We start from the raw sequence: 25,313 nt of genomic DNA, 5'->3' as shown, positions 1-25,313 counted from the left end.
TAAGTTTGGGGTTGCATATTTTCTTCCTTTGGGATTGTTTGGATTTCTTATATCTCTTGTACATACACTTCTTATCAGATATATAGTTTTCAATTTTTCCCCAATTCTGTAGGCTGTCTTTCCACTCTGTTGACCATTTTCTTTGTTATTCAAATGAATGGAGCTTGATGAGATCCTTTTACATAGTTCTGATTTTGCTCACTGGGCTTTGGGTTATATCCAAACAATTATTTCCAATCAGTACCAAGAAACTTCTATCTCCTAATAGTTTCAATTTTATGTTTTACATTTTAGATTTAAATTTTGATCAATTATAAATTGATTTTTTATGTTGGAAATAAAGATTTGATTTGATTATTTTGCATGACTACATGTTTTCCCAATGTCTTTTCCTGCCACCACTGCCCACCCCTCCATCCAATATTTAAAGAAAAATAAGATGAATGCATCATAAATTGTTTCCTGAAATAGAAGATGAAAGAATATAGTCCAAACTATTTTAGAAGGCCAGTAGTTGCCGGGCAGTGGTGGCACACGCCTATAATCCCAGCACTCAGGAGGCAGAGCCAGGCGGATCTCTGTGAGTTCGAGGCCAACCTGGACTACAGAGTAAGTTCCAGGAAAGGCGGAAAGCTACACAGAGAAACCCTGTCTTGACAAAGAAGGCCAGTATTTACCTGCTGCAAACATACAATAAGGCTATTTGAGTTGAAGATTAATATCTCTCATAAGCATAGACAAAATGACTACAGATCAAATACAGTGATGTTAAATATATAATGACATGTCATATAACCAAGTGGAGTTTGTCTCAAGAACACAAAACTAGTTTAATATCTTTTTAAAACTGTGTATTTTAGCACATTAACAGAATAAAGGAAAAATAATACAATCACTCCAATAGATACAGAAGATACACTTGAAAATTATTCTTCAGTGATCAGAGCTAACCACAATTTAGATCTATAAGGGATTTCCCATAATATAATAAAATGAACCTATCAAAAACAATCTAGAGTCAACGTCATGCTTACAAGTTAAAGGCTGGATTCTTTCCTCCTAGAACAGTGGTTCTCAACTTGTGGGTCATGACCCCTTTGGAGTCAAAGGATCCTTTCACAGGAGTCACCTATCAGATATGTACATTATGATTCATAACAGCAGCAAAATCACAGTTATGAAGTAGCAACAAATTAATTTTATGGTTAGGGTCACTACAACACGAGGGACTGTCTTAAAGGGTGGCACAGCATTGGGAAGGTTGAGAAGCGTTGTCCTAGACTGAGGAATTCTACAAGAACTACTCTCAACACTTCTCTTACCACTGCACTGGAAACTCTGGCCTGTGTACTGAGGCAAGAAAACAAAGGCACCCAGGTAAAGACGGAAAAGAGGTAAAGTGCAAGTTCATTCACTCAGGCGACATGAAGATCCTCTCAGAAAGCCCAATGGAATCTACAAAAAAAATAAAATAAAATAAAATAAAAATAAATCCTGCAGCTAAGAATTGTGTTTGGTAAGATAATGGAATTCAAGATCTGTATGCAAAAACTTAATTGTTGTATCTTTGTGCTAGAAACAAACAATCAGAAATTAAAATTAGAAAAGCAATACCAATCCTAATACCATCACAAACAGGAAATTCTGACAAATGTAGAAAAATCTGAACACACTCAAACACTTTAAAACTCTGCTCCACCGGAGTTTAAAACAATGAAATGGAGAGAATAGTGTTCAAGGGTTGAAGGACTCAGTATTGGGGGTGTCGCCCCAAATCTATCTATAGAATAAATCCAGCTGAAATCTCAGAGGGTGTTTGACTTTCAGAATTGATAAAAAATTGTTCCATACTTTCAATAGAAGCTAAAGGAGTTACCTATGCTAGCCCAGACTATTTCTGAACAAAATCAAAAGGAAATGACTAGTATCCCTTAATTCCAAGCGTTGTTATTAAGCTGCAGGAATGGAGACACGGAGAAGAGTAGCTGGAGCAGAAGCAGCACTAAGGAAACTGGAAGTCTATATGTAAAGAAAAGATGCCATATCTATGAGCTACTTCTCTGTCACTAAACACCACAGCCAAGGCCACTGATGGAAGATAACATCTAGTTTGTCTGACAGTTCCAGAGGGTGAGTCCATATGGCATGCAAGACATGGCCATGGCGGCCTGAAGCCAAAGCAGGGGGCTGAGAGTTCACACCTTCAACTGTCAGCAGGAAGCAGAGAGTATGATCTGGAAGGGAGCAAGACTATAAACTCTGAAAACCTGTCACCAGTGAAGCATTTCCTCCAGCAAGACTGCACTTCCCATAACCCCTCCAAAGGGTGCCAACAGGGCACCAAGAGTTCAAATCCCTGAGCCTACAGGGGACAATTCTCATTCAAATAGCAGCGCCATATAGCTTACCATATACAGAAATTAGCTCAAAGGAATGAGAAATTTAAGCTTAAAACCCAAAGTGTATGCGTGTGTGTGTTTAACGTGTGTGTGTGTGTGTGTGCACAAATGTATACATACATTTGAAAATATAGGAGAAATTCTCTATGATCTTTCATTACACAAACATTTCCTATGCAGCACAATCCACAAAAGGGTGAGATGATGACGTGAACTTTATCAGAATGAAAATACTTGCTCTTTGGTTTTTTGTTTTTTTATTTTAATTTTTCTTTTTAATTGACATGTCACACTTGCATATATTTATGGAGTACAGGGTAATATTTCAATGCGTGCATACAATGTATCCTGATTAAATTGGGGTAATTAGCATCTCTATCTCCCCTAATTTCTTCACTTTGGGAACTTTTTAGTTCCTCAGAACATCTGCTGTTTGAATGACTCTGGGAAGAGAATGAAAGGACAAGGTAAATATTGAGGAAAATTCTGCGCAGCATGTATTTTATGTAGAGCTCATATCCAGAATTCAGAAAGAAGCCTCACAGCTCAGTAAGAGAAAAACTCCTTTGAAAAGAACCAAAGAGTTGAAAGGACACTTCATCGAAACAGGACAGCGGTTGTGTGTGAAGACTGTTCCAGATTACTCGGCATTAGGAAAAACAAGTTACAGTGACCACCACCAGACCCTAGCCAAACCAGCCGTGGTTAAGACTGACCATACGCAGTGATGCCAAGGGCGTGGATGAGCTCCAGCTTACTCTCTGCTGCTGGGACTGTGTAGTTCAGCCTTTTTAGAAAATGGTGCCACCTGCATTCAAGGTGGGCTTTCTCTCTTCAAATAGTCTTTTCTGCAAACACCCTCAGAGGCATGTCCAGAGATGTGTTTCCAAGGTGATTGTTAAAACTCTCTAGATTACCAGTTTGTTTCTTTAAAAGCTTAATGTGCACCTACCCAATTATCAGCCATTTCATTCCTACATTTTAACTTGAGAAAAATGGAAGTGTGTGTATTCACAAACATTCACGATAGCTTTTTTTTAAACAGTAAGATAGCTAAAAATACCTCAAATGCCTAACACCAGGTGATACATAAACAAACCCGTGGCATATTCAATGCAATGGAATAGTACTCAGTGGTAAAAATGGATTATTGATAAACAAAATAGATGCCTTTCAAAATCAATAATGCTTCTGAAAAAAACTATTTTTTGTTACCACCTGATAAAAAGGTCTTCATTCCCCACCATCTCATAAGGAGACTGAAACTGGAGAAAACACATTTTCTTGGAACTGGGAAATGGGCCATGGGTAAAGTGCTTACTGCACAGAGTGGAATCCACGTTTGGATCCATGAAAAAAGAACAGGAGTGGCAGCATGTGCCAGTAACCTCAGAGCTGGGAAGGCAAAGACAGCTAGTCTAGCCAATCAGTGAGCCCTACACTCAGAGAGAGACCCTGTCTGGATAATGATGATGACGATGATGATGGTGATGATGATGATGATGTGCTGTGGAATAAGCTTTTTGTTCACTGTGAATATGTATTACTATAATTGGTCAATGGCTAGGCAGGATTTTTGAGGCAGAGAGAATGCTGGATAGAAGGAGGGCAGAGTCAGAGGAGTAGCACACAGACTAATAGAAATGGGTTAATTTAAGTTATAAGAGCTAGCTAAGAACGAACTTAAGCTATTGGCCAAGCATTTATAATTAATATTGTCTCTGCCTGGTTATTTGGGAGCAACTGCTGGGACACAGAAAAACTCCACCTACAATAATGATAATGATAAGTAAGTCAGAGGAAGACAACTGACATTGACCTTCAGCTTACACACACACACACACACACACACACACACACACACACACACACACACACACACACATACACACACACATACACACACATACACACACACATACACACATATACACACACACACACATACACACACACACATACACACACACACATACACACACACATACACACACATACACACACACACACACATACACACACACACACACACATACACACACACACACACACACGACATAATATACAAAAATACTCTTATAATTCCTGGTTCTTAAGAGCTTTCCAAGACATGCCTTCCTATGGGTCCTTGAAAATCAACCGTTCAGTGTAGTTAAGTATGGAGGCTATGAACACTACATGGTTTATTATTTATTTAAGAAGTGAGACTGTCTGTGAAGGTTCATTTGCATCCAGACATTCATTCAATCATGTAGTAAATATTGTACAAGACAATAAAAATGCAGCTTGCAAAATACTCAACTGAGCAGAACATGGACCGCAGCATACACTATGTGTCTGGGCTACAAGGAGACCACAGTAGGGTCTTTCAAAGGACAGAGAGTAGCATTGCCAATTGGGTCTTCCCACATGCAATACTTGGCAGAAATGAAAAGCACTTCCATCCCAGCACCACAGCAACGGAACACTAAATGGCAAGGGTTTCACCAAGAGATCCAGTTTGACTTGGAGAGATGCAAAGAGCAAATGATGGGCCACATCTATTTAAGATTTTCAAAATGGCAGGAAATGGGACAAAGGGCCATCTGCTATGCTGGGGTATCTCTAGACCCAGTGAGGATCAGCTTCTGGCTTTGTTCCTGAAATCATGGCGCTATGGAAGAGTGCCCTGTAGAAACCCCAGAAAAACCTCTTGGAATCTGTGGAATAATATGCCACTCACCTGCCTAAGCAGCAAAAGCCAGAGGTGCACAACAGCAGTCCCTACACGACCCACCCAGAGAGGGTAAAGGTCACTCTGTTCACTGTGCAGGGAGGACCGTGCTGTCCAGGTGCCGTCTGATCACCTGAGAAAGTTGTTAGACTGCCAGCAGTAGATTATTGGTCTACTCCCCAAGGTGGAAGCACCCCTCGGTGACATCAAAGACGTTGGCAAAGCTGCCAGTGCAGGCAAAGAGGAAAAAGAACCCCAGAAAGAAACACAGTATCTCCTTAAAACGCCCTGTGCAGAGTAGGGCTGCTCCCCACCTCAGCAGAACTCAGGCATCCTGGGTCATGCATGGGAGACATTAGCATAAATGATAGAAGAAAACTTAAACTGATTTAATGATTAAGTTCCTCCATGAAAGAGATAAAAACCAGACAGTGCCAGGGCTTCCTTCCATGGGGTGCTCTTCCATGGTGTCATGAGTTCAATGTCCAAGGTCACATTCTGATCCTCACCATGTCTACTGACACCAACCTCAGTACAGCAGGTGGCCCTCTCCTCCATTTCTTTCTGTGTTTTTCCTAAGGAGATCCCACCAGCCACGTGAGGACTCTTGACCGGAGTGGCCTGTCCTCGGACCCACGGAAGTCAGAGCTGCCCATGCAGGAGTCACTCTTCTTCGATGAAAGCATCTCTGCGCTCAGCAGAAGAGATCTCCACAGACAGAAAGATACAAGTGATTTACAAGCACAGGGTCTTTATTTTGAATAATTTTGTCTTCTGAGCATACAGGATTTTATGAAAGTCAAGGGGTTGTCTGAAATATTTGTTTTAGTACTGTAACTACTTAGGAATATCGCCAGAACCTGTTTATCTTCAAACCTGGTAAAACATTACAAAGAAAAAAATACCTTCTAAAGAAGCCTGGACATAGTATTGGGTCCAGCTCCTTTGGGGGCCACATATCAGATGTCCTGCATATCAGATATTTTCATTGCAATTCATAACAGTAGCAAAATTACAGTTATGAAGCAGCAACAAAAATAATTTTATGGTTGGGGTCACCACAACATGAGGAACTGTATTAAAGGGTCACAGTGTTAGGAAGGCTGAGAACCACTGGGTTATACTGAGATTAAAAAAAAAAATAAAAATAAATAAATAAATCACCTTTTAGTGAAAGTTGCCTAGCTGTATATGCAGGAAAAAATACTCCCAAGTGAAATTATGCTTCTTGAAAAACAAACCCTGCCTCCGTGTGTTGCCATCACAGATGTTCCTCTCTCCGTTTTTAATTTTCCTGCACATCAATAGTGCCCCTCCATCAGCAGCTGATGGCCACAGATCACAGTGTGTGCTCTCTGCACATGTGTTTAGGGGGTACACTTCATAACAATGGAGAGAAAACACTTGTGAATTCATAATGTGTTTTGAAAGATTGCATGATTTTTGTACTTGTAAAAATGGGTGCTTTGTTTAAGCAATTGTTCGTGCCTTGGCACACAAGTTGATAAAAGTCTGCATTCCTTCATTTGTTATTGCAACTTTAAAACCCAAGAAATTCTGAAAGCAAGGTTTTCATAAGCTTGATGGAAAAATTAATTTGCTTCCAAATTTCCTATGAGCATAAATGTAATTTGTTTATCCCGTGTAGTGTGAATATTCATTTATTTTGTGGCATTTATTTGTTTGATTATGATGCTACCACAGACTTGCTGGTTAATGTTGTAGCATCTGCAGACTGAACTACGTTTCTAAAATCTGACCAAAAAAAAGTAAAAAATCTGAAATACTTGTTCAGAAGGTTTTTCAGGTAAAGGAACGTTGATCTCTATTGAAGATGTGTGTTATTTGTTTAAAAATGTGAAATGTTTTTATATTCTAATTTTTCACTTGTGTACTTGAATACTTTTTAATTAAAAATTAGGAAGAGACTGGGCCAAAGAGGTGATGATGGGGAGGGACCTGGAGAGACCCTAGAGGACATTACAAAGGGTGTGGTGACTTGCTGGGGGTGAGAAGGGGAGGCAGGGATGACTCTCAGCCCCTGCTTGTCCACCTAAGGCGCGAGAGGCGGGTGCTGTTCCCCCTGGCACCGCTAGATGGAGGAAGCGCCCCGCCGAAAGCGCCTCAACCACCCTTGGCTCCCATCGGGTGGCCAAGCGGCCAAAAGTAGATCCAGAGCCACACTCAGCTCCCAACCCAGGTGCCAGCGCGGACTTTGCGTCCACAGAGTCCAGTACTGACTGCCACAGGCCCAAAGTTTGAGTTAAAGCTTGTTCACGACCCGTTAACACTTAGAGAAACTTGTGAACAAAGGAAACATACCATTGTTGCACTTGGCCTACAAATTCCAAAATCTGTCCTGTCCAGGACTTCTGGTTAAGAGCACTAGCACGTGGTGGTGATTCACTTGTCCCTTCAACACCACAGTGAGGCGAAGATGTGATCTTATTTTAGAGACCAAGAAGGGGAGGCTCCAGCGGGTGAAAAATACCTATCCAGGACCAAATGCTCATCATGGGTGGTGCTGGGCCCAAAGCCATACCTGAGATCCCTCCTGCTCAGGAGGCTGCCTTGCACAGGTGGCACCCAGAATGCAGACCAAGGCCTCCTTCCCCTAACCCCGGGCCCTGAGCCTCCCCTTCAATTCCTCCTGTGCTTGAGGTAGCTCAAGGTCAGGGGAACCTGGATTCGTGCATGTGGGCTCTTGTCCCCTCAAGGATGGCCTGAAGCTGAGGCATGCAGCCAGCAAAACTGCTCCATTCCTTCTGAGAATTGAAAAGTCCTAGGAAGCTTGGAGATAGACAGCAACTCCAGGCCCACAGTCCCTGTCTGGACAGACTCCCAGCCACAAATGGAGACCACAGACAGAGACCATCAGAAGGTGTCTGCAGGGCAGGGTTGGAGAGAAGAATGGCCGTTTTCCCGTCCCAGCTGCGTGTCCTCAGACAGGCACCTGCCTGGGCCTGGCTTCCATCAAAAGTAAATAGAGGATCAAATTCACAGGGCTGCTGCAAAGATTAAATACACACATGTCTAGCAAATATTCCAGGACTTGCTTTTGGGTTTTATCACAGAAGTCAGCTTTGGAATGTCCCCTTAGGAGACGAGACTTTGGGTGAGTGAAGAAGTCAGAGGTCTCCAGAGAGGGAGGGCTGGCTGTTGAGCTAGGGACCTGAGAGAAATGTGGTCCAGCGGGCCAGACTAGCCACAGAGGTGCTGACTGCTGGTCTGGACAGGGGGTGGAGAGGAGCCACAGAGAAGACACCAGCAGATAGATAGATGATAGATAGATAGATAGATAGATAGATAGATAGATAGATAGACTAATAGAAAGAAAGAAAGGAAGGAAGGAAGGAAGGAAGGAAGGAAGGAAGGAAGGAAGGAAGGAAGGAAGGAAGGAAGGCTACTTGTATCACCCCCACACACACTAGTGGAGTCAGACAGTTCTGGGCTGGTCACACTGCCTCCTCTCCTAAGCGTCCCCAGAGACTAGCAGGGCTTGCCATCCCACTTTATAAATAAGGAATTTTCTCAAGGTCAAGAGGGTCACACAAGAACTTAACCCAGTCTCCTATGTTTGTTTTGGCATTCACCCTGGCACTGTAGAGTGGGTTTTTATGCCCAGGGCATGGAAGATGGAGACAAGAAAAGTAGACCACACCCTCCTCATTTCTCCCTCCCTGACTCACAAGCTGCAAGGCGCACTGGAATCACAGGGCTGAATGACCACAGGCTTCCCTCACCCTAGGACCTTGTCCTCCTCAGAGGTGAATCAGGATGGAAGGTTGTCCCTAAGCCTTTGGAGTGAGAGAGGCCTGGATGCCAACCCCAGTACCTACATGTACTTGCTGTGTGTCCCCCCCGGAAGTGACTGTACTCACCTGAGCCTGTCACCTGTAAAACAGGAATAATGGTAGAGAATTCAGCTCACAGAGGGAGAATGGTGTGAGGAAAAGCCTGGCTTCTGCAGTTACTCAGATGGGGCTCATATTTCTAATCTGCACACTTCTCTCTTTTTTGTAAGAAAACTTTTTATTCATTTTACCATGCTTTGCTCTTTATCTCTTTCAGCCTCAGTTTCCCCATCTGTCTAAGGTAGCAACCATAAGATTCTTCCCTGAAGAGGAGGCTGGGAGTGGCTGCGTCTGGCTATTGTTCCTGAAGCCATCCTAGAACCAAGGCTGGCTTCTACCTATACCCCAAAATCTTGAGCTCCACCCTAAACTCTAGGTGGATTTGGTGTCACCAAAGCCCCCAGTAGAGCATCCTGATGCCTTCGGAAATGAAAGGCGATGCTTGGGATGGAGAGTGGCATTAAGCAGGTACATTCAAGGTGAGAAGACTGATTTACTTGAAATGTGGGTCTTCGTGACAGGAACCTTGCATGGTGAGCCCAGAGCCTCCAAAGGGCTCATTTGATACACACACCCCCTGGCACCCTGCACAACACCCTACCCTAGGCACCCTTGAGAGTGGCTGAGATGAGTGACCCACCTGCCACCTCCCTGGGCTCCATGCCTTCGCTGCTCCACATCAGGTGAAAGACAGACCTAAAAGCATGCCGCAGGACAACAGACCTTTGAGCAGGCAGCCCAGATCTAAACCCAGCCACTTACTATCTTCCTGGGTCTCAGTTTCCCCATCTGTAAGGCTGAGCTAACAAGGGCACTAGTGGCAGTGTGCCAGGAAAGAGAAGTCCCTGACCCACAGCCAGCACTCAGGGACAGAGCGACAGAGAAATATTATAATGCAGGTGCCAGCGCTAACAGTGAAGATTCTGTCTGAGAACCGTGGCTGAAGGCCACTTAGAAGTCACATGAGCCTCATAGGTTGTCCTCTCATGAACCTGGATGATATCAGTTGACCACTGTGTGTGGCCTCCTGAGGCGGTGGCTACCCCCGGTACCCACGGGGCACTGTTTTACAATGATTTTGATGTGAGGTAAGGGAGCACACTTTAAAATGGTCATTAAATGCATGAGGTAGTGAATGTGCAAGGCACTGGCGGACTTTTATAGTCTTTATCAAGTACTGTGGAGTGCGCAGAGTGTGTAAGAATCTGTTGACACCAGCTCCACAAAACACACAAGTAAGACACTGCCTAAGATGTAACTAAGCACTGGGGCTCTTTCAGCACAGTGTACAGGGGGAAAGCCGTGTGCTCTGTGTAAGACTCTGGGATCTTCACAACGGAACCTGGTCCTCCTTCCCGCCTACCTGCATCCACCACACACATCTTTCCTTAGATTCTACACACAGCTGAACCAAACCAGAGGCAGCTCCCCTGGCCAGCATTCATGCCTGGCACCATTACGTTTCTTTAGAATAGATCTCAGCCCGTTCTTGTTGACAAACCTCAGATCAGACTTCAGGACCCTCACAATTGTTGCCAATCATGAGAAATGCTCACAACCTAACTTCTCCTTCCGTGGCATCCTTGTGTGCTGAACTTTCTCTCTCTGAGCACCTGTTCCACTGCTCTCCATGGCAAGAGCCCCTTGAGAGCTAGGCCCATCTCAGTCATCTCCCAGCACAAACACATCGATGTTCACAGCCTCTTCACACAGCAGGCACTCGAGAGTGTTTTGTTGAATGACCGCCTCTTACCTAGTGTCTCTGAGGTCCCAGCTACATTGAAGAGCATGCTGACTTTGGCAATACTGTGAAGTGGACCTGTTGATACTCATATATAACTTGGCACTTATTCCCCAGGGTTGATAACTAGAATTTGCCAGGTTTCTCCCAACCTTCGGTGCATGCACACAGGGAACAGGACATAGGTCTTGCAAACTACCAAGAAGACCTTCAATTTCCCATGAGCTAGAGCCCCAGGTCCTGTAAGAGGTTCTACACTGGGGTCCCCAGATGACAGCTAGAAGTTGCTGGATGCTACTTGACATTACTGTCCTCTCCCTAGAGATGGACCCCAAAGGTGGGCTTCCATCATTCAGCCAGGATCATGGAGAGAGGAAAAGCAAGGCCTCCGTTATAATCAACCCATCTCCTGACTCATTCATGCTGGCTGAGAGCTGGATAAGTTAAGTTCCTCTCCCAACTTGTTTCCTCCAACATGATGTGGAAGCAGGTGCCTGGCCCACACTTCCCAGCAGGATAAAGAATAAACAAGGGGCAAGCACCTAGGAGGGAGGCCAGCACCCAGTGGCATCAAGAAGTGTTCATTCTCTTCCTACGTCTCCCCATCATCCATTTCCCATATCTCCAAGGTGAACATGCTATCTCCCCTCGGCCCACACCTTGCTTGAGTCCAAATGGCCTCTAGACAAACCCACTCAGAGCAATGGAGCCCTTGCCCTCCCTCGGGAGCATCTCTCATGTGTGCTCTTCCTGAGTTCTCCTCATGGGTGTCCATTCACCATCTTCCCCTGTGGCCCTGCTTGGCTAGGTAAGACGGCAGTGTCCTTCACTCAGGTGCGGAAAAACAAAGGCCAGAGTGGAGGAGACACCTGCCCTGGATTACAATACCATGGGGTGGCAGGAAGTGAAGCCAACACTAGAACCCAGAGCAGGTGGGGCATCTAAGGAGCTCCCGGTGAGGGTGGGGGCTGGCTTTCCCAGCTGCAGGAGCAAAATGCAGCTTGCAGCCTTTAGTAAGACAGCCCTAAAGACTGAGGAGCCTGTTTATTGGGGAGACAACTAAGGGTCCCGAGCATGAAGCTTGGGGTACCCTATGAGTCAGACACAAGAACAGGAAGATACTGCAGAAGATTGCCCCAGGAAAGGGCTCCAGAACACTGAGCTCTGCATAAAGCTGTCTGTTCTGCTTGGTGACTTGATTGTTTGGGATAGGATTTTTGCCATATAGCCCTAGCTGGCCTCAAACATGGAATCCAGCCCCACTGCGTGCTAGGGTTATGGGTGTCTCTACACCACACTTTGGCTCCACATCTGTCCATCTTTTCAGAAAAGGTTGATTATAGCAGAAGCGTCAAAGATTAAGGTAAGTATTCACATTGGTTGTGTTTTATCTGGGCTCCTTTGTGAGTGCCTCAACAGTTAAGCCTCAACACAACGGGCCAAGAAAGCTAGTAATATTCCCCCCGCACGAACAAGATGGAGATGCCTCCAAGCAAAAGGATTTGTTTGCCTAAGTTCACATAGCCCTTTGTGGCAAGATGGATTGCTCCCATCCCTGCTCTCCAAGACCCTTCTTTGTCAGCAGTCAGACATCTCCTATGCCCACCCTCCATGCTTCATTCCCACTCACCCCAACCAGGAACTGGAAGGTCACAGTCCTGACCCCAAGAAGGAGCAGGCTCACCCATGAGGTCAGGTTACTGCTGGAAATTCCTTCTAGAGAGATGAAGTGTGGGGAAGGTAGACAGACATCTGCAGGGTCACATTCACAGGCAGACATTGCCAGGAGGTAGCCACATGCCTCACCTCCCAGCTCATCCATCTGGTGGAAACAGACACAGACAGATGCTGTCATGATCAAGTTCCAGAGGCCCTCAGGGGTTAGCAGAACCCTGTCAACAGTTGCTTCAGCACAGCCCATCTGGGCCACTTGCTGCAACCATAGCCCTTCTGAGGGCCCTCAGGGCCAAGGGGTACCATACCCTGAGTGAGAGCGATGCCCAGGAGAGGAGGGTCCCCTCCACAGAGGCTAAGTTGAGTCGCTCTGAACCCCACTTTCCCGACCCCTCCTTCTTCCCTGGGAAACAGGCTGGGTGGCAATCCTGGGAAATGAGAGGCCAGCATTCTGAGAAAGAAACCACAAGCCTCTAAGTTTTAGAAACAATAAAGAACACACCCAAACACCCACCACAAACCCACAAGAAAGACGAGAGGTGCTGCAAGTCTCTGTGGCCTCGACGAAGGCCCCGGAAGCATCCTTCTTAGCTTACAGAGGGCTCTAAGAGGAGGCCAAGACCCAAAGGCCCCAAGCCACAGTGGGCGCACAGCACTCAGCCTGGCTTCTCAACCATTCCCAGGAAGTTAACAAAAGGTTCTTACAGCTTTGTGGGGCCAGATACCTCTGACCCCAGGCCATTCATGAATTCTCCCTCAGTCACTCAGGCCCCAGGCAACCTGGAGGAGTCAGCCACTGACTAGTAGATAGAGACAAGTCTGTTTCTTGGAGAGAAGCGGCCTGGGCAGCCTGCTTGTGGGGCTCCCTCACAAAGCAAAGCTGTTGGAGCTGCAATGAGGGGGTAGGTCAAGGCTGCTGCTCTAGAGGCCTCCCTGGGCCAGACGGCTGAGGCTTCCCTGGTCTCAGACTAACCCAGACACCACTACAGCAAAGGTAGCCCCCCATTGCTGGGGCCTGCCACATTGCCAAGATGGCCTCCCCTTCTCTTTGGTTCAAAATGGAGGACCAGGATTATTACTTCCCCTCCTCAGTCTTGCCCTATCTTTTGAACATATCAACAGGGGGTGTGCTCCCTGAGGGCCCTATGAATGAGAAACCTTCCTCCTTCTCTTCCTGCCCAGTACAGAATTCATTACACTCACCACTTTCTTCTGCTCTGAGACCTTAAAAATATGGAGTTGTCTGAGTTTCAGCTTCCTTGTCTGTAAAATGGGAAGATGGGAGGTACTTAAATCAAAGGATTATGATTTGAATCTATAACGCACACATCCACAGAGGCAGGAAGCAGATTTCAGTGGTTGTCAAGTGCAGGGTGGAGAAAGCTGGAGAACAGTTGCTAATGGGTGCAGGTTTGGGATGATGAGAAAGTTCTAGAAGTAGATAGTGGTGATAGTGGCAGAACCCAGTACAGGAACATAACGTCACTTTAAAAGGCACAAAAATGTAAGGTGGTTTCCATGGTCAATTTTGTATCCTGCATGTTTTGATACAATTGAAATGAAAAGAGTTAGTCTATTAAGTGAAGTAAGGGTTATAGAAGCGCTGATCAGAGGCTTGTTCAAAAAGATCCTCCACGGATTTCCATTTCCTCCCTTCCCCCAGACGATCACACTGAATTGAAGGCAGCAGGTCTTCCCACCCTGTCCCTGCCACTGTGTCATCCCAGGGTGACTTTCCTGCTAACATGCCTGCTCTGAGACACAGTGTTCATCCTACTGGAGGAATCCAGGCTGTCCTTTCCTCCTCTACATTTCTCATCCTTACCTATGTCACCAGTCTGCTCAGGGCAACTGTCCCCCAGATTGTATCCTTCATAACACAGATAAAAGAATGCCTTGAAACAGGCTCAGTGGCACTCGTCTGGGACCCTCAGCATTCAGGAGCCCAAGACAGGAGGATCACCAGTCCCAAGGCTATCTAGAGAGCCTGTGTCTTGATAATGATGATGATGCCGCCAGAGGGCTTCTTCTAGTATCTTCTCACTGTTTCCAAAAAACATTGTCATCTCAAAAGATAAGCTGCTAACTGTTGGGGGGCATTTTTTCTATGCATTGGGGAGCAGAGGCACTGCCATTATTATTATTATTATTATTATTATTATTATTATTATTATTATTACTTATAAATGATCTTTTCAAGAATGTGGAGCAGATAACCTCAGGATGGGACACACACGACCTTGTGTGCTCACGCGCACACACACAATTGTCTCCCTCCAGAGGAAAAGGTAGGCAGCCTCACTGTTCTCTATGAAATTGTTTCTCCAACTCAAGGCTTCTCTCCTGCAAGGGAATCCACAAGATGTATAAATGACACCTGACCCTGTATAGATATAGAGGTTTGTTGGCGGTCACAAATAAAGAATTACACAGAAAGACTTAATATTTGTAGCCATTACTGTTTACTTGTCTTTCCCCCTTACCTGGCTCTATGCTCCATGAGGCAGCATTCCTTATTTACTTTTGTATTAAAAAAAAAAAAAAAGAAAGAAAAGAAAGAAACTATTGCCAGCGCTACTGGTTACCCCACACAACCCAATGGTAAGATCCTATTGCTGAAGACACCCCATACTTACATCATCAAACATGAGGAAATCAATCTGGTGCTCAATTAGAAGCTTTACCCCATTGACTAACATTCATGATGTTAGAAGGTATACCACATATGAGAGTAGAGGAAGAAAGAAATCATCAGTCTCACCTAGCTACAAACCCTGAGAGCTACAATAGCAACCCGCTTGAAAAATATACCCACTGATGCAATAGTAGCATAATCATTATGGAAATAACCAATTATTTAAGGTCCATGAGATGTAACATATATCTGACACCATTAATGAAGCCAAGAACCTGAGACTAGACAGAGCATGGGCTGGAGTGGAAAACCTAGTGTTATTTTCTGCTAAATGAACATAGCAGTGTATGACTACACCCTGAGATCAGTGTATTACCCAGCTCTCCTCTCGTCTTGCAGTAGACGGTAACTAACAGAGAGATCTACATTGGACAATGCGCAGAGAGTGAAAGATTTGGGAGCACTCATTCCTAAATGGGATGTCTTCATCACAGCATCCTCTCTAGGCTCCAGGATATATGTGGGGGAGGAGGCAGGAAGAAAGTAAGAGTGAGAGGTGATAGAGGACTCCAAAGAAACAGCGTTCCCCCAACACAACAGAGCAGATGCACATACGAACTCACAGAAACTATGACAGCATGTCTCAGATCTGAAAACATTCAAGCCAAACAGGGTCCCCGTACTAAGAGGGAGAGGTGGGCACAATGTCCCATCCCTAACCAAGAAGCTATTTGTAATTGATAGCTGCTGGGAGAGAGGAAATCCATTTTCTTCTGTGGAGAAACACTGAATATATCAACCACACTCCAGGGCAGGCCTCATGAGCATGAGTAATTGACCAACACAAAGTGGATTCTGTGTTTTGGTTTCTTGGCAGGGTGTGTGTGTGTGTGTGTGTGTGTGTGTGTGTGTGTGTGTGTGTGCATGTTCTTTTCATTGTTGTTTTTGTTCCATTTTGTTTTTTAAGAAAGAAAAGGACCAAAGTTGGGCCATTAAGGAATAGAGGGTGGAGGGGGAGAGCCAGGGAAGAGATGGGAGAAAGACTATGATCAAAATACATTGCACAAAATTTTTAAAATAAAGTATTAAAAACAAGCACTAAAAATATGTGCTAGATGAATGAATCAGCAATGAGTGAATGGAAAGAGAGACTTGGACATTTTTTATTGTTGTTGGACCAGGCATTGAACCTAAGGCTTTGCACATGTTAGGCCAGCAATATCCCCAGTCCTCTTTAACGTTTTATATTGAGATGACACTCACTGAGTTACCCAGGCTGGCACTGAACTGTGATCAGCCAGTTGAGAACCTGGAATTACATCCTTGCTGTCTTATCCAACCCTACCCCTCCCATTCTTATGGTTTTGGTAGCTCCTGAAAATATTTTAATCACTTATTTTTACTGGCTCAGAGTAGTGGATAATATGACTCAAACACTCTGCTGTTGAGCCTTGTGTTTACATGGTGTGTGGGGGAGATCTGGCATCCTTGTCTGGGTCTGGGCATCTCTGCCTCCTGTCCTCCCAACTTTTGTCTTACACCAGCTCTACCGCCTTCTTCAAGACCTAGTGGTGGATTGCTACTGAACCATATCCAACAAGTTATTTGTTCTGGGTATCAAACCATACATTTCTAGTCACTGCTAAACTAGCCAAGCTAGGCATTGATTCCTGTTGGGCTAAAGGGGAGTCAGGTATTGGGCATTTAGCAGGTTCTCAGTTAGTATGTCCTTAATGAATAGATGAACGATCAAATTAATAGCTCCCTTCTTTAAATCAACAGTCCTGAGCAATTTAGTTAGGAAAAATAATAAAAACTCAAACTAATAGCCTAGACATTCCTTTTGTTTCGGCATCCCCATGGCAAACTCAATCTTCAGATGGGAGCTGTGACAGTATTTGAAGTGGCAGCCACCCTTGCCTGTCTGCATGCTCACAACCCTAGGTAGGATGCTTACAAAAGGGTCCCTGCTCCACAGCGCTGCTGGCTGCAGACAGCCCCGGCTCTCCTCGTGGAGTGCAGAAGGTCGGTCAGTTGGTAACTGCAGAGTGCAAAAGCTTTAAGGTGCATGTTCCACATGGAAAAAAAAAGGAGCACACAGCAGGCAACTGAAGAGGCAAATCCTCAGGGAAGAGATCCTCATCTTTCAGCCACAGGACCAGTTCACTGAGTATTGCATTGGTTTCTCCTCACCTTATTTCTCCTGAAAGAGACAAGCCTTTTCTCAATGAACAGTATTTATCTGGATGCTATCTGCTGTTGGTCGCCTCGTCTACAAGAATGCTTCTGTCTATACACACTTCCGTTCAAGAGCTTCCTGGCGGTCTATAAGAACTCATACACTACGGAGGAGGACTAGACAAATAGCTCAGTGGTAACAATGTTTGCTGTGCAAGCTTGGATTCTAAGTGTAAATCCTCAACACTCACATAGAAAATAAAACCCTGATTGTAGCCCTGTTCACCTGCAACCCCAGTGCTGTGGGGGTCAGGGACAGTGGTGTCACTGGGGCTGGCTGACTGTCTCAGAGGAATCCTGTAGAGGTGGACAATGATGGGTCAGGGCACCTGTTGTCCTCTGGTCTCTACACCACACACACACACACACACACACACACACACACACACACACACACGGCTCTGAAAAATACAGACAGGATACATAGAAGTGTGCCCATATTTGGCCCAAGATCTCAGAGACACAGTGGTCACATTCTGGGCTTAGATCTCAGCATTCCAAGTCAGCAGCCTGGTTTGGCCAGTTCTCTGAGGAGCTTTGAGAGAACTGACTCACGCCACCAAACTCACCAGAGGCCTTTGTGGGAACAAGGCTTAACTCTCCTTGACAAATTTATTCTGAGAAACAGAATAAAGTTACAAGAATAAGAACAAGGACAAAGAGAAGGAGGAGGAGGGGAAGGAGGGAAGGAGGGCAGCTCCAGGGGTTGGAGGAGGAACACAGGAAGGAAAGCTGTGTTATACCTGGTCTCTGCTGGTAGCTCTGTATTGCTCCATGGGCTGAAGCCAAACACAAGGGGGATGTGTGTCTGGAGGAGAGGGCTGCGTCCTTGCTCCTCAGGGCTCTTAGAACCCTTCAGAGACCTAGCCTTCTCTCACCTGAAAACACATCTGACCAATGCCAGCCTCGTCTCCCCTGGAAGGCCCTTATAAACACTCCCAAGTTCTCTTAAGTTTTTGTTTTTCTTTTCAAAGCTTCAGAGTGACTGTTCCCTCTGGAAAACAGCTGGCCCTCAGGACTGACAGGATTCTAGAGCCTTCTTTAACTTTTCATTACAGGCCTCCCCATCTAACTCCTGGGTTGTCTCTATTCATTCTGGGGCTTTCCAAAGACAGGCCGCCTCTTAGATTGTGTTGATTTCTTTCCTTGCCTTGTTTAAATACTACTCTGTAACTCTTTAGGGGTTACCTTTTTTCTAAATTATAGGGGTGAGGAGTGGCCCCTCTCTCTGGCAGGAATGGTTCATTTACTGGCTCAATCAGTAAATTGCTGTTTATAGAGCAGAGCCGGGTCCTGGCCTCCAGCAGGTATTTTCCAGTTTAATTACACATTAACCATAATGGTTACAAACACCAAAAGAGCATGCTTGGAAAGTGGAGGTGTTGATGGTAAAGGCCAGGCACAGGCAAGTAGACGGCCTGTGTTCTCGGGAATCTGACGTATCTGTTCAAAAGGAGAATGTGCACACACCGAGGCAAACATCGCTCATGGTTAATCATCAAGAAATACCGATATTTGGATCCAATTTCTCACGTTCTTCGAGAAAGGCAGACATCAAAACTCCCCAGACACACGTATATTTTGATCCATTGTTTTAACCAACTCAAGCCGAGAGAGCAGCACAAACAAGTGTAAGTAATTGCTCTCTGGTCAGAGAAAACAGATGTGGGGCCATTTTCCCTCGGGCTTGCACTAGGAGCCGAATGGTCATGGAAAACACAGGAAATGCAATTGAATTTAAATTTTGGACAAATGTTAAAGGATGTAATGTTCAGAATATGGCTCAAAATGCTGATCGTTAATCTGAAGTTCAGGCTCACCCGGATGTTCTGTACTTGTATTTGCTAAGTCTGGCAGCCTCCGTGGGAGTGAGAGAAAAATAGAAACTCATCCCTCAAGGTGAGTTACATATAAATCTTACTGCAGCTCCACGACACCTCTGAACAAGAGCTTGTCAAGCTAAGGCCTCTGCTGGCTCCTGTTGCTCTACTGGATAAAGTGTATGCTACTGGGCCTTCCAGAAGCACACCCTGCCCATGTCCTTATCTTGTCCCCTTTACGCTCACATCCGGGTCTTCCTGGGACGCACTCTTGCCCTCAGCCTCTGGCCTCCTGTATAGGTCATCTCCTCAGTCCAGAAGGCTGTCACTCACCCTTCAAGAACAAGTTCAGTTTCAGCTTTCCTGAGCCTTCCCAGAGTCCCCAGGGAACACACACACACACACACACACACACACACACACACACACACTCACCCCTCTCTCCTTCCCCTCAGCAACTCCTCCTTATTCTACAATAGCATGCTCTCATGCTCTGGTTTAGATGTGGTTATGTGGTTTTAGTGTGTCCCCGTGGGATCATGTGCTGGGAGCTCATTTCCTATTGTGACGTTGTCCAGGGGTGATGTGACCTTTTAAGAGCAGGGTCCAGAGGAACATCAGAAGATGGGCCTCTCCCCCAGTCTGGTCTTCTGTCCTGCCTGGTATCCTCCCCTTCTGCCACTGTTCCTGCCAGTGAGCTGTCACCACCATGAGGTGACCCAGACAGACAGACAGCCCTACAAATCCAGGGCCATGCTTCTGGTACTGCAGCCTCCCAGCTTGGGAACTGAACTGATGAACTTCCTGAGTACCGAGCCTCTGGTGTTTTATTATAGTCACAAAAAACCGGAGCACTTCCTCCCCTCAATCACAAGCTGCTGGTCTACAGTTTTTCTCTTATTGGAGAACCCTTCAAGAGAGGTTCTTCTTCACATGATATGTACATCTTTGGGTTCCCAGCACTGACAGCACTGGGAACAGGGGCCCAGAGTAGATGCTAGTACATGTTGGCCTAGTGAAGAAACCACATTTCACTCAAAGAGCACTTGGTGATTAAGACAATTCACAACCTGGGAAGAGTCCCTCACACACTGTCAGATGGGACAAGGCAGTCACTGTGGCGGGCTAAGTATAAACAATGGTAACATTCTCTCCATGGGAGCAAGTCTCAGGTAGACACCTGCTTCAGGGGGCATCCCAGACTTTCACCCTAAGACCTGGCTGCAGGCTGTCTGTTAAGCTCACAATGCTAGAGTCTACTAGTGAAGGCTGGGAAGGGAGTGAGGTCAGCTTGGGCCTCAGGTTGGAAGTTCCCTGGCTGTAGAGCATAGTCAGGAAGTGGGAGGGAGGGAACTGCCACTCTGCTCAGGGGACCAGCCCAGCTTCCTGGCCCCCTGCCAGTTCCCAGATGACTCACTTTCCCTAAAACCAGAGCTGAAACCCAAGTGGGCAAATAGAAGTCCCGGTGGGGTGGGGAATGTGGCCCAGATGATTATACATACAGCACAGGAGCCCCAGAGGTGGGAGAAGGCTTACTCTGAATGACAGGTTAGGGACACTAGGCCCAATAGCCTAGAGCAACACATTGAACAGGGCTCCATTTATGCTCCTGAGAGTCACACAACACCTAGCCCCTACACACACACACACACACACACACACACACACACACACACACACACTCCAATAGAGTGACTTCTTCTCTCGGACCTGGGGCTCTGGTTTCAGGAACCTTGTAGATGGATTGTCCCAGATTCCCATCTGCTGTCATCATCCTGAGTGATGTCTTCAAGATGAGTGATTCTCACCACCACCCTTGCCCACAACCCCGGGTGGAGTAACTGTCTACAGACATAAAGCAGAGAGAACTTACCTACCATTGCCTGGGGTCCACACACCTTCTTCTGACCCTTCCCATCTCCTGACCCATCTGTTTCCTGATCTCCTGACACAGATTCTTTGCTTGTCTAACTTTAGTCAGGCTCCTGAACCTTCTCTGAGGCCCTTCTGTGAAATTCCTTGTAAAACCCAGTTTCTACAGGAAACTCCTGCCCTTGAAGTCAGATCGCCTTAGATAACCACAGATTCCTCACCATCCCCCATGCCACAGGTAATGTCTGCTCACCCTGGCTTGTCTTCAGCTAAAATCCTGTCTGGTCAGTTTTTCCAGAATCTTTCTTACTCCTGATGTCTTAGTCATTTCACATTCACGACCCTTCATTCTGCCCCTTGGCTATAGACGACCCATTCGCCTGTACAGTGCTGGGAGTTGAGTCCAATCTAGCTCCTTCATTACAAAAATCCCATGGCCACGGCCTCTGAATAAAGGTCCCCTTAATGTTCCTCTAGTGAGCAGCATCAAATAATTACTTCTTTAACATTAACTCCTTCTGCATGGAGCTGGACTGAGTCTGGGGTCAATTGCAACATTCCCAAGTGTCTTTACACCTTCAGAGACCACATTTCACACACTAGGGCACCCACACTCACCTCTGGATGCTACCCTCTCAGCTGTAGACTGGACCTCAATGAGAGCCACTTACCTTAGTCACCTGTGTGAACCCAGATAAATGAGTTGAACTTTGTGACCAGCTGCCCCACCTTACCTGGGGATATTATCCCCTCACAGTAAGTCAGCCTGGCACTGGGAATATCATCAGCATGGATTCCTTTTCATTTCCTCTAAGCAAGTCACCTGGCTGCTTTTTGTTTTTCTCATTTCCTGACCCGGGTCTGTGGGGGAATGGGAATGGGCAGAGTTGGGGAGAGGTAGCTTAGGCACAGGCTTTTACAACCCTTGAACACCTATCAGAGAAACCTCCAGTATTAAAGCAATGCACCCTGAGCAGCAGAGGGGTGCCAGGCCTGGCATTCAGCTTCCCCCTTTAATAAGTCTCTCCAACTACACTTCCTCTCCTAGGCCCCTTCCTGACTCAAGTACACCCCGAGGGCGGAAGAGGCCCACATTACTCAGGGAGGACGACGGGCAATTAAAAATGCTTCCATTCAGTCAATATCCATTGAGCCCAAGCTGGACATTGGACTAGACACTGGGGACTCAGGGACAATATGAAGAGCTCCTGACCCCTTGGTTGTCTCACCCAGTGGCTTCCTCTACAGGAAAGGATTACATGAGGGAGGTGACAGTACGGGTACGAAGCACTGTGATATAATGTGGTCAGAGAACTACATAACCCAGAAAGCAGATACAAGGAACGGCGGCAGGGTTCCCTGAGAGCACTAGGTTTGCAGTATGAGTGACTGCTCACCAGGCTGGAGCAGACAAACCCAAGCAGCACACCTGGGCTCAGTGAGCTGCTCCCATAGAAGCAGTCACCGAACTTGGACCACAGTGCCTAGAATCAGGTCAAGTAACTGGGCAGACTCCAGAGGGGTGTGTGGTATGGTACAGGGCACACTGACCCCAACACAGAGTGAGCCTTGAGCCTTGAGCCTTGATTCAGAGCCACCACTTATAGCAATGATGCCTAAGGCTTCTGAGCTTCAGTAACCAGAAATATTTGTAACATAAATGAGCAGGTGGGCAAAGAAGCATTCGCATCTATAAAATGGATGGATAGTATTTATTCAAGCTCTTCTCTGGGATTGTGGAAAGTATGAATTGAGGCCACAGAAATGGAAAGGCTCCACCAACTGTAGTCTAGTATGTTAAGATGTGGCCAACTGTGCCAGCTGATACAGTTTGTGGCCAAGACAAAGGCCATCTGAGGAGGTAGCTGGTAATGGACCATAGCAAAAATTCCACATTCGAGAAGTCACATCAGCCCATGGTCACATGACTATGATGATTGTGGGGAAAGTCTGATATTATGGGGGGAACAAATGAACCAATATTTTTAGGTGATAAGAAACCACAACAGGACTAGATAGACATAGTGTCAGCAAACTAAGGATTGTGCAGTGGCATCCTTCCCTGTGAGTGCCACTCTATTTTAGTGAGGGTCTGGTGTCAAGATGCTCACCTGAAAAAAATAGTATCCCAGCAGCTGACATAGGGTGAGCCTCCATCTGATCCCCACAATCAGCCTATGAGACAGGCACCTCCATCATATCCACTTTACAGATAAGAAAAATAGACACTCAAATAAGCCAAGCAGCCTGCCAGGGTTATGATTGGCATTTCCCTGTTGTCAAGGTAACCAGAGGTATTCAGCCTATCTTTGTAGGAAGACATAGGTTGTTTTGTTTATTTGAAGATAAGAAGGTGACTGAAATGAAGATGACCACTGATGTTGGACATGGAATATGAGAAACCAATAATGATGTTCCTCACCTAGAAGTGGAAGAATATTCAAGGACTCTCTCAGCTCAAGTAAGGCCCTGGAGAAAGGCATTCAGTTAGGTTGCCATGACTCCTGAGTACTCCCCTTCCTCTCCCATTAGTTGACACCATCAATTCAAGGTTAATGCATGCCAGGACCGGGAGCTAATTATTCTACTATTCAGACATAAATTTCCCCTGGAGAATGGCTGGAGATGAGAGCTGGAGAGAAGAGGAAGGGGTGAGGAGGGACACAGGCCACCTGGCTCTTACAAATGGGATAAAAATATGACAGCCTCTAGGGTGGGCTTCCCAGCATGCTCTCCAGGAAATTCATTGTCTTTCTAGATAAGTCTCCAAGTTGACCACCACCACACAGCGATTTGCTTGGATTTCTCAGCTATTAGGCTTCCATCCCCATCTGTCAGTCATGGAAGTTTCTAAAAGAGCTTGCAGAAAACTCTCCAGTTCCACAATGTATTTATTCCCTAGTCTCTACCAAGCACTTGCAGGCAAGGAAAGGGGAAGGGTGAGTGAATAACTCACAGCCCCCAACTTCAAGGAGCTTTCCAGACTGGGGAGGACAAGCATGCATCCAACTTACTGGAGCACTCAGCTATGCAATGCAAAAGAAAGAATCATCTGAACTAGTAGGTTCTGGAATAAAAGAGGCATTTGAGGCTTCTCAGAGAATGAAGAGTCTAGACAGCCCTTCCTGTGCTCTGCCTTGGCGATGGGACAGCCTGCTTCAGAAGCAGCTTGAAAGGAAAACTTGAAGTTCCCAAGGAGAATCAGCAACTCCTGGCTCAGCTTGTCTGTGAGCAAAGAACACACTATGAGAGCCTACTCAGGGTATGGCAATCTCACTTCTCCTTCAAGGTCAGCTCCTTAACGAAGCCACAGCATGTCCACAGTTATCACCCATCTCCTTCCTGTGGTTTTTGTGGAGTTCTCACTTCGGTCATCATGGTAGTTTGAATGTAATTGGCCCCCATAAGCCTATAGTGAGTGGCACTCTTAGGAGGTGTGGCTTTGTTGGACTAAGTGTGGCCTTGTTAGAGGAAGTGTGTCACTGTGGGGTGGGCTTTGAGGTCTCTTTTGCTCAAGCTTCCCTCAGTGTGACACTGAGTTTACTTCCTGTTGCCCGCAAGATGTAGGACTCTCAGCTCCTGCTCCAGCACCATGTCTGCCTGCATGCCACCATGTCCCACCATGAACCTCAGAGCTGTAAGCCACTCAATTAAATGTTTTCTTTATTAAGAGTTGCCATGGTCATGGTGTCTCTTCACAGCAATAGAAACCTTCACTAAGGCCGTCATCTTCCATGTGCCCCTCCATCACACTGTTCCACAACCTGCTTTCTAAAATACAGATCGGCTCACATCATTCCCTTCCTCAAAGGCCATCAACAGCTTCTCACAGCCTCTAACAGGACATCCTAAGTTCTGTTTCATACCATGGGGCTTCCATGGTCTCCCCCAACTTGCCTTCCCATGCTTTTATTCTAGGGCAAGCTCATTTCCAACACGCTGCCCCTGATATCCCACCTATGACCAGCAGGGTCTGCTGCATGTGCCTCCGTCTGCAGCTTGGTCTCGCTGCTTTCATCCCTCGGCTGCCCTCGCCTTTCCATTTATTCCAGGTGCCCCAAGAGACCAGGGAACAGAACACTACGGCAAGGACTGGAGTGTTGGCACTGGCATGCCCCGCAGCTGTAAAGGAGTGCCACCCCCGCAAGGTCTGTGTGCACAGGCCTGGCTGCAGGGAGTGCTCAGCCAGGAGAAAGAAGGCAATAACTTCCATTGCGCCTCTCCTCTGGACCTGGGCTTTGCAGCTGTCTGGGCAGTCACTGCAATTGCCCCAAGATGAGCAGAATAGTTCCTTTCTAAAGTTTCTTGACTCTTTCCTGTTCAAACAGGGATGAAAGATTCCCCCTGAGAGTTGTGACCAAAAGATA

At 46.1% G+C, this 25,313-nt stretch overlaps 1 protein-coding gene across 1 annotated transcript in view; it reads left to right on the top strand.

Moving 5' to 3' along the window:
• The first annotated feature begins 4,711 nt into the window (after positions 1 to 4,711).
• Positions 4,712 to 25,313, top strand: part of LOC118588624 (gamma-aminobutyric acid type A receptor subunit pi) — a 44,210-nt gene continuing 23,608 nt past the window's right edge. Inside the window, exons 1-3 of the mRNA XM_036195199.1 lie at positions 4,712 to 4,757; positions 5,693 to 5,802; positions 7,171 to 7,345. Coding sequence (XP_036051092.1) covers positions 4,712 to 4,757; positions 5,693 to 5,802; positions 7,171 to 7,345 — 331 coding nt within the window. The remainder of the gene's footprint in view (positions 4,758 to 5,692; positions 5,803 to 7,170; positions 7,346 to 25,313) is intronic.

Source organism: Onychomys torridus, chromosome 8 (assembly GCF_903995425.1).
Source record: "Onychomys torridus chromosome 8, mOncTor1.1, whole genome shotgun sequence".
In the NCBI taxonomy this organism is placed as follows: domain Eukaryota; kingdom Metazoa; phylum Chordata; class Mammalia; order Rodentia; family Cricetidae; genus Onychomys; species Onychomys torridus.
This window is presented reverse-complemented; position numbering and strand designations above follow the sequence as displayed.